General features: G+C 45.7%; 2 protein-coding genes across 6 annotated transcripts in view; both read right to left on the minus strand.

The window, feature by feature from the left end:
* Positions 1-5,230: 5,230 nt before the first annotated feature.
* On the minus strand, positions 5,231-11,531 carry RSKR (ribosomal protein S6 kinase related). Of its 4 annotated transcripts, none has more exons than XM_054458688.2 (12): positions 11,337-11,531; positions 10,690-10,935; positions 10,509-10,592; positions 10,322-10,390; positions 9,867-9,936; positions 9,511-9,615; positions 9,299-9,339; positions 9,023-9,050; positions 8,822-8,911; positions 8,648-8,736; positions 8,398-8,508; positions 5,231-7,954 (listed from the first exon to the last, which is right to left on the minus strand). In XM_054458688.2, exons 1-12 carry the CDS (start codon positions 11,529-11,531, stop codon positions 7,733-7,735), a joined length of 1,350 nt encoding a protein of 449 aa, XP_054314663.2. In that variant the 3' UTR covers positions 5,231-7,732. The 4 variants fall into 4 exon arrangements, with proteins under 4 accessions (XP_054314663.2, XP_054314662.2, XP_054314664.2 ...); XM_054458687.2 differs by having other exon boundaries at positions 10,690-10,938; XM_054458689.2 differs by lacking the exon at positions 9,511-9,615 and having other exon boundaries at positions 10,690-10,938.
* Positions 11,532-11,689: 158 nt separating this feature from the next.
* The window catches only part of BLTP2 (bridge-like lipid transfer protein family member 2), a 30,771-nt gene continuing 24,385 nt past the window's right edge, over positions 11,690-18,075 (minus strand). For both annotated transcript variants that reach the window (XM_054458681.2, XM_054458683.2), the window contains 11 exons: positions 17,742-17,863; positions 17,094-17,249; positions 16,888-17,009; positions 16,013-16,193; positions 14,476-14,562; positions 14,133-14,243; positions 13,862-13,997; positions 13,623-13,753; positions 13,340-13,441; positions 12,909-13,043; positions 11,690-12,491 (listed from right to left, as the gene is read on the minus strand). In XM_054458681.2, coding sequence (XP_054314656.1) covers positions 12,309-12,491; positions 12,909-13,043; positions 13,340-13,441; positions 13,623-13,753; positions 13,862-13,997; positions 14,133-14,243; positions 14,476-14,562; positions 16,013-16,193; positions 16,888-17,009; positions 17,094-17,249; positions 17,742-17,863 — 1,466 coding nt within the window. In that variant the 3' untranslated portion in view covers positions 11,690-12,308. The remainder of the gene's footprint in view (positions 12,492-12,908; positions 13,044-13,339; positions 13,442-13,622; positions 13,754-13,861; positions 13,998-14,132; positions 14,244-14,475; positions 14,563-16,012; positions 16,194-16,887; positions 17,010-17,093; positions 17,250-17,741; positions 17,864-18,075) is intronic.

Raw genomic sequence — 18,075 nt, forward strand, 5'->3', positions numbered from 1 at the left:
GCACACACCTATAATCCCAGTTTGGGCAGATCGCTTGAACCTAGTTCAAGGCTGCTGTGAGCTATGATCATCCCACTGCACTCTAGCCTGGGCGACAAAGCAAGACCTTGTCTCAAAAAAAAAAAAAAAAAAAAAAAAAATATATATATATATATATATATATATATATCTTTTAAATACTGTTTACATATTGAAATATTTTAGGAATATTGGGTTAAATAAAATACATTAAAATTAATTTTTTTTTTGAGACAGGGTTTTGCTTTATCACCCAGGCAGGAGTACAGTGGTGCAATCATGGCTCACTGCAGCCTTGAACTCCTAGGTTCAAGCAATCCTGCCTCAGCCTCCTGAGTAGCTGGGACTACCGGCACGTGCCACCACGCCTGGCTGATTTTTTATAAAGACAGTCTCTTGCCATATTGCCCAGGATGGTATTGAATTCCTAGGCTCAAGCGATCCTCCCATCTCAGCCTCCCAAAGTGTTGGGAGTACAGTCATGAACCACCTACCTAGCCTTTTTAAACTTTTTTTTTTAATCTAATTTTTTTTTTTGAAACATGGTCTGGCGCTGTTGCCCAGGCTGGAGTGCAGTGGCACGATCTCACCTCCCTGCAACCTCCACCTCCTAGGCTCAAGCGATCCTCCTGCCTCAGCCTCCCAAGGAGCTGGGATTACAGGCGTGTGCCACCACGCCTGGCTAATTTTTGTATTTTTAGTAGAGACGGGGTTTCACCATGTTAGCCAGGCTAGTCTTGAACTCCTGAGCTCAGGAGATCCACCTGCCTCAGCCTCCCAAAGTGCTGGGATTACAGACATGAGCCACTCTACCTGGCCCCTCTTTTTACTTTTTGAATGTAGATACTAGCAAATTAAAAATTACTTATGTGGGCTGGGCACAGCGGTTTGGCTGATCTTGGCTCACTGAAACCTCTGCCTCCCAGGCTTAAGCGATCCTCCCACCTCAGCCTCTTGAGTAGCTGAGACCATAGGTGCATGCCACCACGCCCAGCTAACTTTTTGTGTTTTTGGTAGAGACAGGGTTTCACCATGTTGCCCAAGCTGATCTCCAGCTCCTGAGCTCAAGCTGCCTGCCCGCCTCGGCCTCTGAAAGTGCTGGGATTACAGACGTGAGCCACTGCACCTGGCCTATTTAATTTTTTTAAAAAAAGCTTTGACAAGATTTCTACATTGAAGACTCTATCAAACAAGTAACAAATAAATTGAGATTACTGATTTATTACATCAATGAGCAAGTGAACAAGTGAACAGATTAATATGTAATAAAGTAACTTAGGTTAGAGGTAAGAAATAATGAGTAGAGCTACAAAGATACTTTTCTAGAGGAGTATAGGATTGCTGTTGACTAATCTTAAATTCTTACAAAAGATAATATGAAATATAGAATTAAATATCCATTATTACAAGTGAAGTCTATCGGATTTCTTTTTTTTGAGACGGAGTCTCGCCTTGCTTTGTCACCCAGGCTGGGATTAAAGGCACGTGCCACCGCACCTGGCTAATTTTTATATTTCTTTAGTAGAAACAGGGTTTTACTATGTTGGGCAGGCTGGTCTCAAACTCCTGACCTCAAGCAATCCACCTGCCTCGGCCTCCCAAAGTGGTGGGATTAAAGGCGTGGGCCACCACACCTGACCTCTTTCTTTTTTTGAAGCAAGGTCTCTGTCACCCAAGCTGGAGTGCAGTGGCATGATCATAACTCAGTTTCGACTGGCAATAATCAGTAATAATTGTGCCTCAGATAAACCTTATTGGCTATGATACTGCCACTGCCCAAAGCTGATTATAGGTCACTGTAGCCTCAATCTCCTGAGCTCAAGTAATCCTCCTCAGCCTCCCAAAGTGTAGGGATTATAGGCATGAGCCACTGCACCTGGTCCTGATTTCTTTTAGATTAAAAAAAAAAAATCAGAGCATATAAACTTAAAAGATCATTTCAGATTGTATATTGAAAAAAAATGAAAAAAAAATTTTTTTTTTTTTTTTTTTGAGACAGTCTCACTCTGTCACCCAGGCTGGAGTGCAGTGGCACAATCTCGGCTCACTTCAACTTCTGCCTCCCGGGCCCAAGCTATTCTTGGGCCTCAGCCTCCTGAGTACTGGGATTACAGGCACACACCACCATGCCCAGCTAATTTTTATTTAGTAGAGACAGGGTTTCACCATGTTGGCCAGGGTGGTCTCGAACTCTTGGCCTCAAGTGATCCACCCACCTTGGCCTCCCAAATTGCTGGGATTACAGGCATGAGCCACCACACTGGGCCTAAGAGAATTTTTTTTTTTTTTTCCTTTTTGAGATGGACTCTCACTGTCACCCAGGCTGCTGGAGTGCAATGGCGTGGTCTCGGCTCACTGCAACCTCCGCCTCCCGGGTTCAAGCGATTCTCCCATCTCCACCTCCCTGGGACTACAGGCACGTGCCACCACACCTGGCTAATTTTTGTATTTTTAGTAGAGACGGGGTTTCATTATGTTGGCCAAGCTGGTCTTGATCTCCCGACCTCGTGATCCGCCCACCTCGGCCTCCCAAAGTGCTAGGATTTACAGGCGTGAGCCACTGCGCCGGGCCAGGAATTTTTTTTTTTATTTTAATTTTTAATTTTTGTGGGTATATAGGTGTATATATTAAGTGAATTTCATGTGAATACATAAAAGGTATAAGTCAGTGACTCTGAATGGAGGTGGAGGGAAGAGGAGGAGAGAATGCCTTCCAGAGATAATCACATCAGAACTGGATGAAAGAGTCAGTGCTTTTTCAAATTATAAAAATTATACTTTCTGAAACTTTTTTTTTTTTTGAGATGGAGTTTCACTCTTGTTGCCCAGGCTGCTGGAGTACAATGGTGTGATCTTGGCTCACTGCAACCTCCGCCTCCTGGGTTCAAGCAGTTCTGCTGCCTCAGCTTCCCAAGTAGCTGGGATTACAAGCATAAGCCATAACGCCCAGCTAATTTTGTATTTTTAGTAAAGACAGGGTTTCTCCATGTTGGTCAGGATGTTCTCGATCTCTTGACCTCGTGATCCACCCGCCTTGGCCTCCCAACGTGCTGGGATCATAGGCATGAGCCACCGCGCATGGCCTTTTTTTTTTTTTTGAGACGGAGTCTCCCTCTGTCGCCAGGCTGGAGTGCGGTGGCGCAAGCTCGGCTCACTGCAACCTCCGCCTCCCAGGTTCAAGTGATTCTCCTGCCTCAGCCTCCCAAGTAGCTGGGACTCCAGGTGCCCACCACCACGCCTGGCTAATTTTTTGTATTTTTAGTAGAGACAGGGTTTCACCATGTTGGCCAGGGTGGTCTTAATCTCTTGACCTCGTGATCCACCCATCTCGGCCTCCCAAAGTGCTGGGATTACAGGGGTGAGCCACTGCACCTGGCCCTCTTCTTTTCTTTTCTTTCTCTCTCTCTCTCTCAGTCACCCAGACTGGAGTGCAGAGGCCAAATCATAGCTTCAGGTTATGATCATAACCTGGGGCTTCTGAGCTCGAGCAATCCTCCCACCTCAGCCTCCTGAGTAGCTGGGTGGTATAGGACCACCACACCTGGCTAATTTTTTAATATTTTTATAGATGAGGTCTCACTGTGTTGCCCAAGCTGTTCTGGAAGTCCTGGACTGAAGTGATCCTCCCACCTCGGCCTCCCAAAGTGCTGGGATTACAGGTGTGAGCCACCATGCCCAGCCAAAACCTTGATTTTTCTGTTACCCCCTCCACTGCACCCTGAGAATCACTGCTGTAGTAGACTACTGAAGAGAGTATGTTGAAAATGTTCTCATTTGGTAAGAAGTAATTCAAACGACATTCAGGTGATTATGGTCTCTAAACTAATATGACCTAGGAGAGAGACCCTAGTGACATTATATTAACCATTTCTTAAGGACCTTAAACCCTAGTGACATTATGTTAACCATTTCTTAAGGACCTTAGCACATTGTGCTGCTATGACCATAAAAGCCATATAATGTGGGGTGACCTGAATATTAATTAACACAGTATTATAAAATCCTCTGCATCTGCACTTTGAAAAAGCATCACAGGGCTGGGAGCAGTGGCGCACGCCTGTAATCCCAGCACTTTGGAAGGCCAAGACGAGTGAATTACCTGAGGTCAGGAGTTTGAGACCGGCCTGATCAACATGGTGACACCCCATGTCTACTAAAAATACAAAAATTAGCTGGGCATGGTGGCGGGTGCCTGTAATCCCAGCTACTTGGGAGGCTGAGACAGGAGAATCGTTTGAACCCGGGAGGTGGAGGTTACAGTGAGCTGAGATTGTACCATTGTACTCCAGTCTGGGTGACAAATTGTACTCCAGTCTGGGTGACAAGAGCAAAGCTCAGTCTCAAAAAAAAAAAGAAAGAAAGAAAGAAAAAGCATCACAGGCCAGGCACAGTAGCTCACGCCTATAATCCTAGTACATTGAGAGGCCAAAGCAGGTGGATCACTAGAGCCCAGGAGTTCAAGACCAGCCTGGGCTACATGGCGAAATGCCATCTCTTAAAGAAAAGGGAAGGGGAAGGGGAAGGGGAAAGAAAAGAAAGGATATGAATAAATTGCCTTATTTATTTATTTATATAAATAAATAAATTTCAGCATCACAGAAATCTGAACCCATACCCCACAATTAAGAACCAGTGGTTATTTTACCCTCATTTTATACACCAGGAAACTAAGATCCAGAGAGGTTAAAATGACTTATTAAAGACGACGAGAGCCTGGGCGTGGTGGCTCACGCCTGTAATCTCAGCACTTTGGGAGGCCAAGGCAGGTGGATCATCTGAGGTCAGGAGTTCCACACCAGCCTGACCAACATGGCAAAACCCCGTCTCTACTCAAAATACAAAAATTAGCCAGGCGTGGTGGCATGCACCTGTAATCCCAGCTACCCAGGGGGCTGAGGCAGGAGAACTGCTGGAACCCGGGAGGCAGAGGCTACAGTGAGCTGAGATTGCACCACTGCACTCCAACCTGGGCAACAGAGCAAGACTCCATCCCCACCAAAAAAAAAAAAAAAAAAAAAGACGATGAGATAGTTATTGGTGGATCCAGGCATCAGATCTCCTAAATTCCAATCGAATGTTCTTAACTACTATTTTGGAAACCATTAATTCCTATTTTTAGTATTCAGAGTTTTTATCCAGTATGCAGTTCTGGTCATCACAATTTTAAAAAAGTAATAAAAGTGTCTAAAGAGAAACAAATGAGATAAAAGGATAAAGGATACATTGCCTTATTTATTTATATCCCAACCTTATTACAAAAAGGCTTACAAGATGCAGATATTATAGTAATATAAAAGGATTAAAACTTAGAAAAATGAGAATAAGGAAAATAAAAGTAGAAAAGGAAGACAGAACTAAGAACATGACTAGCATACAAAATACATAAACACTTGCTGAAGGTAGACCACAAACTGGGCTCTAAATGGTCTAGTATCAGTACAAACAGAAAAATACAATCAGTTGAATATTTAGTGTCCTTAAGGTAAAAACCAAACAGCAATTCAGGAAAAGCATAACTGGGTCCAGAGAAAATTTCTCCCATGCATTCTTAAATAGAACATTATGAACTGTTATGATAAACACCCTTTACAGTATCCACAGCAATTAAATTTATTTTATTTTTTTCCTGAGACAGGATCTCACTCTGTTGCTCAGGCTGGATGCAGTGGCATGATCTTCACTCATTGCAACCTCCATCTCCTGGGTTCAAGCAATTCTTCCCCCTCAGCCTCCTGAGTAGCTGGGACTACAGTGTGCGCCATCATGACCGGCTAATTTTTGTATTTTTTTGGGAGAGACGGGTTTCACCATGTTGGCCAGGCTGGTCTCGAACTCCTGACCTCAGGTGATCCACCCACCTCAGCCTCCCAAAGTGCTGGGATTACAAGTGTGAGCCACCACACCCAGCGAGCAATTAAATTTCATAGAGATTTTCATATGGATTACCAAAGTCCAATCCAGAAAAAGCAATTCTGCAGAGGCCAATAAAATGCCAGCTATGCATGGGGAAATCTGGCTTAATCTAGAGACAGAATAAATAAATAGAACTACGGAGTACTCTCCAGACTGTCTTTTGTCTAGAGAGATTAGATGTAACTGAATAATATGGTCTAGATTAAAACTTACTTTCCCTTCAAGTCTCAGGACAAAAATGAAAATTGTGAGAAGTTAGTTTAAGAAAAATGAAAAGAAGTCATAAAGGCCAAAACTGTATACAAATTTAAGGTCCAGATGATTTTCCTTACTAAAGGAAAAGGTTATTGAGATATGTCTCTAACCTTAAATCTTTTTTTTTTTTTTTTTTTTTTTGAGACAGAGTCTACCTCTGTCACCCAGGAGTGCAATGGCACAATCTTGGCTCACTGCAACCTTGGCCTCCAGGGTTCAAGCAGTTCTCCTGCTTCAGCCTTCCAAGTAGCTGGGACTACAGGTGTGCAACACCACGCCCAGCTAATTTTTGTATTTTTTAATAGAGACAAGGTTTCACCATGTTGGCCACGCTGGTCTTGAACTCTTGACCTCAACTGATCTGCCCACCTTGGCCTCCCAGATAACCTTAAATCTTAAGGTTGATGCATGCCTCTTAATCTCTTGGTTTGCCCATCAGAAACTGAATCATGGGCTGACTAGGAGAAATTATCAGTTTAAAAATCCTATGCTTTTGAAAGAGGTTTTATTTTGGATAACTGTTCCAATTATAGACCTAGAGAAGACATTTAACCCACCCATGTTTCAGTTTCTATTTTCTTCCTCACTAGATTATTTTATTCACTTTTCAAGTTTTAAAAATTAGATTTATTGCAGACTGGCCTCAAGCTCCCAGACTATATTTTTTAGCTGCATTATTTAGGGGTTGAAATGCCAGCTTTTGAGAAATTTTGAAAAATTCACAGGCTGGATGTGGAGGCTCACGCCTATGAAGGTTGCAGTGAGCTGAGATCGTGCCACTGCACTCCAACATGGGTGACGAGAGTGAGACCCTATCTCAAAAAAAAAAAAAAAAAAAGGGCCTGATGCAGTGGCTCACACCTGTAATTCCAGCACTTTGCGAGGCCGAGGCAGGCCAATCACTTGAGGTCAGGAGTTTGAGACCAGCCTGGCCAACATGGTGAAACCCTGTCTCTACTAAAAAATACAAAAATTAGCTGGGCATAATGGTGTGCATCTGTAATCCCAGCTACTCGGGAGGCTGAGGCATGAAAATCACTTGAACCTGGGAGGCGGAGGTTGCAGTGAGCTGAGATCGCGCCACTGCACTCCAGCCTGGGCAACAGAGTGAGACTCTGTCTCAAAAAAAAAAAAAAAAAAAATTCATATTGCTTCTGACAAGCCTATTAAACACATCAGTAGCACCCTGGGAGCCCATGAAGTATTATTATTGCTCAAGAAAGGAAACATGGCAGAGAAACAAGCAAAAGCAGCTCTGGCTGACAGCCTGAGGGTAACAGCACTGGAGAAGTAAAGAAAAGGAAAAGGTCACCACCCTGATCTGACATGTTGAATTGAGAGGTAGGTTGTATGATAGGGAAGGAATAGGGCCAGCTGTGGCTGCCAGTAGCAGAATGTCCAAGGTTGGAACTCTAAAGCCTAGGAGAACAGAACGGTAAGAGGCTACAAAATAAAAACAAACTGGATTATCAAGGTGGTCATACTGAGTGGGCAGGGATGGAGATCTTCAGGCTCCCAGCCGGGCCCCAATTTACAGTAGAGAGGCTCAAGCAGGGATAGGGTAGAGCAAGAAGGACTCCAGATCACAGTCAAAGTCGTCGAAGGGCATGGTCTCCGCTGAACTGGGCTGGGTAGCTAGTGTCTCCATGACGAAGTTCACTGGCTGCTTCTGTAGGAGCTCTGGGTCAAAGGCCACACCCCGAAAGAAAGGGTGGACCTGGAAGTGATGCAGATAACGTAGACGATGGAGGGGGTTCTGGCATAAGAGCTGAAGGAAAATAGAGCATGAAGGATGAGTGACTAGGACAGGAAAGGCCTGAACAGAAAGGATGGAAAAGAAGAAAGAAGTTCATGGAGCTGTGGAGGGTAGGAATAAGAACCCTGTAGAGTAGATGATTTGTAAAAGAGGGAGAAATAGAGGCTAATTTGGGGCAAAGGTGGGAATAAGGAGCTGTGCTTGTGAGTTTTCAGATGAGTGTATAGTGTTCCACTCTCTCAGAAGGGACCTCTCTGTTCTAGATGGGGAGGAGATTTGGGGGACCAGGAACTTAGGAATGTGACTCAGTACAGCTTAGATAGCAAGTAGTTAGGTAGTTAAGTTGGAGCCCCCCAAAAAAAATTGATGAGAGGAATGGGGAAAAATCACTTTAATGAAGGCAGGAGAGCATGAATGGTTTGGTAGCCAAGAAGGAAAGCAGTGCTCATCCTTACCTCATGGAGCAGGAGTGAGAGGCCCTGGTTAAGAGAAGCTGGGATCTCAGAGTCACTGTGGGTCACACTTGCCAACATGGCCACATGATCTCTCTCTGCAGCCACTGGAAACTGAGTTAAGAGGTAGGGAGTGGAGGTGGGGGTAGGGGTTCATTCCTTAGTAGGAATACAGCAAGATTTCCTAAGGTCTTTCTTCTTCCCGCCACAAGGCAAAGCTCTTCTCTGCCCAAAACTGCTACTATTCTCTCACCTTTCCAGTCGCCAGAGAGAAAAGCAAGACACCCAGGGACCACCAATCAGCAGCATGGTTGTAAGGTCCTCCACTTAGGACCTCTGGGGCTACAGATTTCAAAGATACTCGTCACTGACATCCTTTAGCTATCCTCGTGCCCAATGCTTACCCATCAGCTTTAACCTCTCTCACCCATGTACTGAAGAGTGCCACAGATAGTGTAGGCTCGAGCTCCCTGGGGCACGTGGCGGGACAGACCAAAGTCTGTCAGTTTCAGATGGCCTATGAAAGAAGGTAAGGCAACTGCACCACTGTTCTACCCCTCATCAGCCATGATTTATTCCCAAACCAAAATACCTCTCATCCTGGGGCTAAGGAAGGAAAAAGACTTACCTCGTTCATCTAGAAGAATATTCTCCATCTGAAAGATCACAGGTGAGAAGTAATTCTTCCTCTTCCTTTCAACTCTCTTTCATCATGTATACACCCCAGCTGAAGGTGATGCCCTACTCAGCACTCAAATCTATACTCAGAGAGCCCTTGCCCAAATCCTTGGCACCCATGGGGGCCCCAATGTCTACAGTTCTCAGCTCCCTAACTTCTTGGACTTGTTGGGACTTCTTATTGAGACTCCTTCTCAGACAAAGGGAAAAAAGCACTTAACTCTACCTTCACATCTCGATGCATGATGCCCAAGTCATGGAGATAACCTGTGGATAACAAGTATGGGGCATGCTGCAGCTTTTCTGTCCTTTCCAGTTTCCCTAGTAGCCCTCATCCCATCCCTATCCTATTTTTTGACCTCCATTATTAATTCTTTACTCTCCTTCTTTCCAACTTAAATCTTCCCTCCCCATTTCCTTTACCACTGTTTCACTTACACAGTACCAGGACCAACTCGGCAGCAAAGAGACGGATGGAAGCCTCAGGAAAGCAGCCAACAGCCAACCAAAGGGAGTACAGATCTGTGCTGCAGTAGCTACACACTGCAAAGCCAGTGTGGCGCTACATACATTGCCAGAAGTCTAGGCAATGTTTGGGAGCCGCAATGCCTGGGCTCAAGGCATTGTAGGCCTCCTGCCCAAACTGATACCACCTGCTGTTCCCCTCCCTTTGGGACAGACAGGTGCCATGAGAAGGGGAACAGAGCAAAGGCAGAACAAGCCAAAGAGGTAATCTCAGGTGGGGAATATGCTACAAAGACCCTGGGGGATGAGGAGAGAATCCAGTCACTCACTAATGAAAAGGTGCCGTTTTCCCTGCCAGCTGTCCCCCAAGCTGTGTACAAAGGGATGGTTGATCTGTCGCTAGGGACAAAGAAAACAGGAAGTTAGGGAGGAACAGGGTCATTGAAAATAAAGGCAGCTGAGAAATCAGGTTTTACCCAGATGTGCAGAGGGGGAACTGCTGCCTCACCTCTCAGTTCAGAGAAACTCAATATTTGGAACTATCTGGTAATCCTAGAACCAGCAAATACTAAGGAATACACTGGGACATGCTTAAGAGATTTCCCTGGTAGGACATGGGAAAACTGTGTTGAGAGCTGATACTTTTCCCAGATCTACTTTAGGGTTAAACTAGGCTGAAGCAGATGGAGGAGGCAGAACCAGTAAAAGAAGGTGGGCAAGAAAGGTACTTTCCCTACCTGTGGCCTAGCTCTTCCCACAATCCTTTCCAGGACTCTGTGCATACCTGGATGCTAACCTCCTCTTTGCACTGCCTCACGGTGTCCCTCTGTAGGACCTTTACCTTGGGCACCACCTATAAAAGGAGAGTAGTGATGACTCATAGAGGATAGTGCTATTGAATTGTTTATTCCTCCCAACCTCTCTGGAATCAAGATTGGAAACAGAGACTAATGTGGTACCTATGCCCCTACCTTCACTGCAAATACAGCATTCTGGGTGCAATCTAGCACCTTGAGGACAGTTCCAAAGGAGCCTTTAGCCACAAGGCCTAAAATCTGTACAGAGAAATGGAGAACAGGCCAGTTGAGACTGGTCATTTCTAACTTCTCCCAAAGACTGAGACCCCCCCACTCAGAGATTCCACTGACTTACCTTCAGCTGCTGCTGCCCCCTAATGGGCCTAATGGGAAACTCTGGTAGAAAGAGGTTGATGAACTGAGGCACTGGCCACTCTGGCAGAGGCTTCTCTACCAGTAGTGGGGCTGGCTTTAGGGACTCCCGGTGCAGATAGCGATGCCCCCGTAGTTCCCAGAGTTCTTCCAGATCTGACCTGATGGTTCCCACACCTGACCAGAGGCTCTTCCAGCCTCGGGCCCAGGGGCCCCGGATGTTGCCACCCTGCTGAGAACCAAGGGAGCCACTCTAAACTTTCTGCTCCTGAGGTATAGCAGGTTCCACCCATCTTACTAGGCACTCCCTCCCCTTAAGTCTCAACCCCTAGAGGGACATTTTTGAGCATGAGGCAAAATTCCCATTACCCTTGCTTTGTGCTAAGCCCCGGATTTCCTGGACACAATTCAAATCCTCTAGGAAAATAACTGTTGGACATTTTCACCATGATGCGTTAAGAGTACAGCCTGCACCTCAGTATTGGGCTGTGATGCTTTCATAGTACAGCCTCCCTGCCCCACCCCCACATTGGGTAATCACTGCCATGCTCCTAACCAGGAACTTCCCAGACCTCAAGCCCATGTCTCCCTCTCCTCCCCTCAGTAGGCTGCCAGAGCCCCACAACCTACCTTGTGAGGGACAGCCACCCGGGCGTGTTCCCCCTGCTGGGTGTGCTGCCCCTGCCGACAGCTTACTGCTCCCATCCCCAGCCTCTGCCTCCTCTCTCTGCTAAATCTGCCGTCCCAGTTATATAAGCAATTCCTCTCCCTGATGCTGCATGACATGAGCCCCGCCTCTTCCAGTCTGCAGAAACCCATCAGCATGGGGCCAGAGTCATACTAGGACTAGAAATTTCTGTGATACAGCTTCAGGGCAGAGGAAGGAAGGGGCCACCCTCAGAGTGGCAGCTGCAGAATGTTCTGGGTTGATGAGGGAGGAATACACAGATTGAATGCATGCACTCAACACACACACAAAAAAATGAGCATCAAATTTAAAATATCTTTTTTTTCTCTTTAAATCATTTTGCCATTCTCCACGGTATATCCTACGGGGAAGGGTAGGGGACCCATGGCCAGCCCTGGCTCCTACTGCCATCCTCCCAAGTGAACTCAGCACAGACTGGGGAGGGGTTGACCCCCACTCCAGAACACCAGTACCTCTTTCATACATGGCAGTGGAGTGAGGATCAGAGGATCAGCCCCCTCCCGTTTCCTGGCACAGAGGGAGGACAGTTACACTTAGAAATATATATATAATATATATATTTATATATGTCTATAAAAATTTATCACACTTGATCAGAACTATCCCCCTACCCTTTCACTTGACCCCAAGGGAATAGGGTCCTGCCCTGGGCCCATTCCCTGGGTCTTGCTCTCTTGTTGCCTCTCTGGCCCTGAGCCTCATCAGCGTGAGACGGAACTCAGCATTATTGTCCACCATGCCCTGCAGTGAACAGGCCAGGTGCTGAAGAGTGATGCCTATGGGCTCTGACACCCACAAATCCTGGTGGATAAAGGGAAGCCCCTCCCACCCCACAAGTCCCTGGAGCCTAAGCCAGAGTCAGATCCTGTACTGCAGCCACTCGAATCGCCAAATCATTTGCGCCTGCCAAAGATGGACTTCTTGCCAGGGTTCTTGTCGCCCACACTTAAACCAATGAGGAGCCGGGCTTTCTCCTCCTCTTCCTGCTGTTGCATGTTCAGGTCCGATTTAGTTTCTAGCTTTCCCCGGACCTCAGAGCCTGTTGCAGGCTTCAGCCTTAGCTTCTCTTTGATTACCTGGCAGATTGGAGAGGAGTAAAAGAAAATGTAAATATTAGTGGGCAGGCAGAATAAATCAAAATGAACCAAGACAGTAAAGATTTATTAAACACATCCAAGGCACAATGGGGCAATTCACATACAATGGTCTCTGCTCTCAAGAAGCTTACAGTCTAATTATAACCCCTTCTAAACTTTAGGTTGTGTTAGCTTTCAGTTCCCTAAAATCAATGGTGATATATGAAACACTCAGTAAACATTGAATTTAATAATCTGAGTGAGGTCATGGAGAGGGTAGGCATAGAAGCCACTCACTTCATGCACCTGCCCCTTCCCAAGGATATTTATTCATGGATTCTAAAACGAAAGGCTCCTGAAAAGAGGATCTGCCTGCCAGCCCCATTAGCCAAACAGCCATGAGCCCTGGCGTGATACCTGGGCAACCAGGGCTTTGCGGCTGTCCCTTTTGACAGCCATGGCAAAGTCTAGCCATGTCCATGTGTTGTTGTGGTACTCCAGACAGGGCAGCACCAGGTTAAGGTCACCCCAGTCCACACTGTTCTTCTCACCCTGTAAGAGGAGGGGGAGGGGAAAGAAAAAAAGAGGGGTGGGGAATACATCAGCTGCCATTTTGAGTCCCAGCCAGTCACTTGAGTGCAAGTCCTACAATAGTAACCTACAGATACTGATTTCCCCTTACCTCAGCCTCGTAATGGTGCTGACTCTTGAGGGGAGCAGAGGGAACAGCAGATTTATCACCCACAGCTCAGCATCACAAACAACCTGGCTGTCTCCCTGTATAGAATCTCTGATCTTATCTGGTTCCCTTCCCACCCTGTTCTACAAAGTGCTTGAGAAGTGCAGACCTTGTAGCTGACACATAGTGGAACCTGCGGAATCTTTATGTAGATGAAGGAGTTGTTCATGGCAGCTCGCTCTTTCATCTTGTCAATGTCATCCACAGGGTGCTAAGAAAGGCAGGCAAGGAGTGTGAGCCCTGAATCCATCAGAAGAAACTCAGAACCCCAAACATCTCCCTCTTCTTTTATCCCTAGAATGGACTCAGAGGAAACCGAAGAAATCCCAAGCCACACCAAACAGGACCTCAAGACTCTCCCATTTTTCTATCATCAGGGGCATATTTGGTACCTCTGGCGATTTGCGAAATGACCTTCTGACCCCAGAACTCCGAGTCAAACCCTGTGCCACACCCTTCCCAGGCCCCAGTGGTACTGCATCATCTGTTGCAATCAGCTGCCGAGGCTTCACCACTGGTATTCCTATGAAAAAGCAAGTGCACCAGCCGTCATCCATCCTTGTTCTGAAGTCTCAGCTGTCTTTGGGGCTGCTACCCTATTCTTCTGGGGCTCCACCATAAAAGTTCTCACCAGTAGTCACCAGTTTGGACTTATCCTCTTCATCACCAACTTCATCATCTTCCACACTTCGGCCAGGAAAGAAAAAGCCCATCATTCTATGGAAGAACTGGTGTGTCAGCTGGATGGTGAGAGGCACCACATTTACCTAAAAAGGAAAAAGATTCAAGAAGCAATTAAGCTCAGACACCATCATCAGTTTACCTACTCCTAATATCGTGTAACACACAGCTGGCTTTTGAATGTCCTTTGTTCCCAGGTCCCTAAGGGACTGCTTACTAACCTCAAAATGCTCCTTAACAGAGATACCCCCAACAGGGGGCCGAACTTTGCTGAAGAGGCGGAGAGCTAGCTGTCGCCCAGACTGGCAGGAGCTCTGGGGCCGCAGTACTACCTGTAGGATAGAGAGTAAACAAGAGCCCAACCCGATGTCCTTCCTGCCATAAAGCAACCCACAAATCCTCTGCAGAATGAGAGGAGAAGCAATGGTACTGCTAAGCTGGGCAAGCTTTCACCCTCTCAGATCACCACATTGTTTTCCATAGTGGATTTATATTGAAGGGCCGTTATAAATGCCCCGTGCTAAAAACATGCAAATGGACTAGGAATGGGGGAAAAAGACTTGCCTTATAGACAGCATTGGGGAGGAGGTTGTTCATGGTAAACCAGCCCAACTCCAGGAGATGTTCTGCTGTGTCATCAGACTTATTCACCTATAAAGACAGATTTCACCCCATCTACTATAATAAACTTTTCTCAGAAGTCTACTAGACAATTGTTATGTACCCAGTTTGTTTTCAGGCTCTACATATGCCTAATCCCAACCTTGAGATCTCCTTCAAACTCATACAATCAACACTCTTTAATCCAGTGTGTCTCATGGGCACTACTGTCCAGGACATTAAATGCTGGTAGTACTATCTAGCCATTGTGACATTAAAAAATGTTCTAATTCATTTCCAAACGCCCCTTGTAGGAGAAAGTAATAAATAATACTGCCTTCTTTATGTCAATGGCAGAAAAGCTGAATGTCAGTATTCGAATATTCTATTCCAAGCTAGACATGAAAGATTATTTGCCTCTGGGCCATACTTCTAGGGAACATCTTCTTACTCAACAAGAGAAGCATCTGATCAAACTCATCTGTATCTGATTTTTATTTTTATTTTTTTGAGACAGGGTCTCACTCTGTTGCCCAGGCTGAAGTGCAGTGACACAATCTTGGCTCACTGCAACATCCATCTCCTGGGTTCAAGCGATTCTCCTGCTTCAGCCTCCTGAGTAGCTGGGCTTACAGGCACACACCACCACACCCAATGAACTTTCTTTTCTTTTTTTTTTTTTTTTGAGATGGAGTCTCTCTCTGTCACTAGGCTGCAGTGCAGTGGCACGATCTCAGCTCACTGCAACCTCCACCTCCCAGGTTCAAACGATTCTCCTGCCTCAGCCTCTTGAGTAACTGGGACCACAGGCGTGCGCCACCACGCCTGGCTAATTTTTGAATTCTTAGTAGAGATGGGGTTTCACCATGTTGGCCGGGCTGGTCTTCAGCTCCTGACCTCAGGTGATGCACCTGCCTCGGCCTTCCAGAGTGCTGGGATTACAGGTGTGAGCCACCGTGCCCGGCCTATCATATATGTTTTTAATTATTTATTTTCTTTTTTAGAGACAGGGTCTCACTCTGTTGCCCAGGCTGGAGTGCAGTGGTGTGATCACAGCTCATTGCAGGCTCGAACTCCAGGGCTCAAGCAATCCTCCTGCCTCAGCCTCCCAAGTAGCTGGGACCAAAAGTATGCACCACGATGCCCAGCTAATTTTTAAAATTTTTGTTGAACTCTTGACTTTAGCAATCCTCCCATCTCAGCCTCCCAAAGTTATGGGATTACAGGCATGAACAACTACACGTGGCCTGTATCATTTTTAAAAAATTATTTTATTTCTTTATTCATTCTTACTCTCCCCCTATGGCATCAGAGCTATATGTGTATCATTCATTATAAACAGATGTGTCTAAGGAAGCTCTGCTCATGTTTCCAATCATACTATCATTAATAATCATACAATAATTAGCCCCTTTTTATTTCTCTTTTATGAGTTAGACTCCTAAGCTAAGTCAATGTCTCTCAATACAGCTGCCTTTGTGTGACCATATACCCCAGATACCTTGCTGTAGAGGAACCTCTGCAGTTCTAATTCAGCAATTCCCAGCTGTCCATCTTCCTCTGTCAGGCGCCACCGTGCCTGAGCAAAGTAAAACTCAGTGCGACGGACCACACTCACATCTTCTTGCTGCTTTCGCAGCTCCATCTTGTTAGCCCGCTGCAGTTGGAAATCCTTAAAACACCTATAAGTGGACAGAGGAGCCAAAGCCAGTAAGGGAAACAGCACATGGGTTGGGGGTGGGATAGAATGCTCTAGAATGATGCAGGAGGTAAACCCAGAAATTAACCTATTCTGGGTTAGCCAGTCCCTACATTTTTTTCACTGAATTTATTGCTCCTGACATTCTAGGTCATAGGAGCACAAATCCCATCTTTCAGCTCTATAGCTTCTTGATAAAGTAGTGTCTTCCCACTAATAATTCCTACAATTTTATCTGCAATTGTATACTGATCAACTTCAAGACATTTTCATATGTTTATGTCAGGTTCATTAAAAAAAAAAAAAAGATATTTTCAGTTCAGATGCATAGTATCAAGGCCACCAAAGTGATCTTTCAGCTGGGTGTGGTAATCCCAGCTCACGCCTGTAATCCCAGCACTTTGGGAGGCCAAGGCAGGAGAACTGCTTGAGCCCAGGAGTTCCAGACCAGCCTGGTCAACATAGTGAGACCACTTTGTCTCTAAAAAAAAAAAAAAAAAAAAAAGTGATCCTTCCCAACTACCCATTTTCTTATTCAGGAAGAGATGTCTGAACCTACTCCTACATCAGCCTTTGATAATGCACACTAGACCTAAAGACAGTCAAAACATGGGCAAGAAACAGAACTGCCTCTAGCTGGGGCACTGGAAAAGGGCAAGGAAAGAATGCTGGGGCACCTGATGAGGATATTCAGTTCTTCACTTTCCAGCTGCAGGCTGGCCTTCTCCTGGTTTAGCTGCAACTGAAGCTTCTGGTTCAGGTCAAGCAGATTCTCATTCTTGCTGTCATCCTGCAAAGACTAGGGAACCAGGATAGAAACTGAGAGACCACCCTCGTTCTAGGAGACTTCCTGGTTCTCGAACTATCTATCTGCAGTGACTACCTTCATGATAGAATACATCTGCTTCTCCAGCTGTCGTATTTGGGCCACATGCTGCCGCACAGCCTCCTGCAAATGCAGTATGCTGCTGCGTTGCTCCTCTGGATTGCTAGAGATCTCAAGCTGGAACCTGACCCGTTGCTTCTTCTCACTATGTTCCTAAAGGAATGGAAAGGGAAATGAATACGATTTTTAAGTAGACAAGTCTTGTAGTAAAGTGAAATAGAGAAAGGAGAAATAAATGGGAGGGGTCTCTTCTAGAAAGCTAACCTTTATCTGTCACTGGTAATGGCAACAGTAGTAGGTCAATGCAGAAAATTTGGCAATGTGGATTTCACAATAGGTCAGGCCCAACAGGATGGGATGGAGGTGGAAGCAGGGAATAGTAAATGTTTTTAGAGGTGTCTAGGTGACTGAGTAGAGAAATGACTAGGAGAAAACAATCAGGCAAACAAGCCCTACGGTCTGAGAGACATTCAGGCCTTTCCTAAGTAAGTGGAATTTCAATTGTCACTGCCTACTAAGAGAATGTATCAACCACAAGGCCCTTTTTCAGTGTGAAGCATGGCTTTTCTTACAAAGCCCAAATAAAGCACAAAGTCTGGGTGTTCCTGTGAGGCTAACCAGCATTCTACAAGGGCCCATGCTCACCTTCCGCTTAGGTTCTACGTGCAGCAGCAGGTTGTTGACAATGTCCAGGATCATGGCATACTGAGCTGGGTTGGTGGAAATTTCCAGCTCATGGTGGATAAGGGTGAAGGTATCCACAGCCCCTAGATAATTGTTAGCAGCTAAATAAAAGGCTCAAGTTTCTATCTAAATATCTACTCCATCTCTTAACCCACATTTGGAACCACCCCACTAGTCAACCCCACAGAAAGGGTGAGAGGTGCTCATGGGCAGAAACATGTTTATTTCAGAATCATAAACAATGCCCATTCATCCCAGCTCCCTCCAAGAATAGAAGTTATTTTCTCATAGCAGA

Source organism: Pongo pygmaeus, chromosome 19 (genome assembly GCF_028885625.2).
Source record: "Pongo pygmaeus isolate AG05252 chromosome 19, NHGRI_mPonPyg2-v2.0_pri, whole genome shotgun sequence".
NCBI classification, from domain to species: Eukaryota; Metazoa; Chordata; class Mammalia; order Primates; family Hominidae; genus Pongo; species Pongo pygmaeus.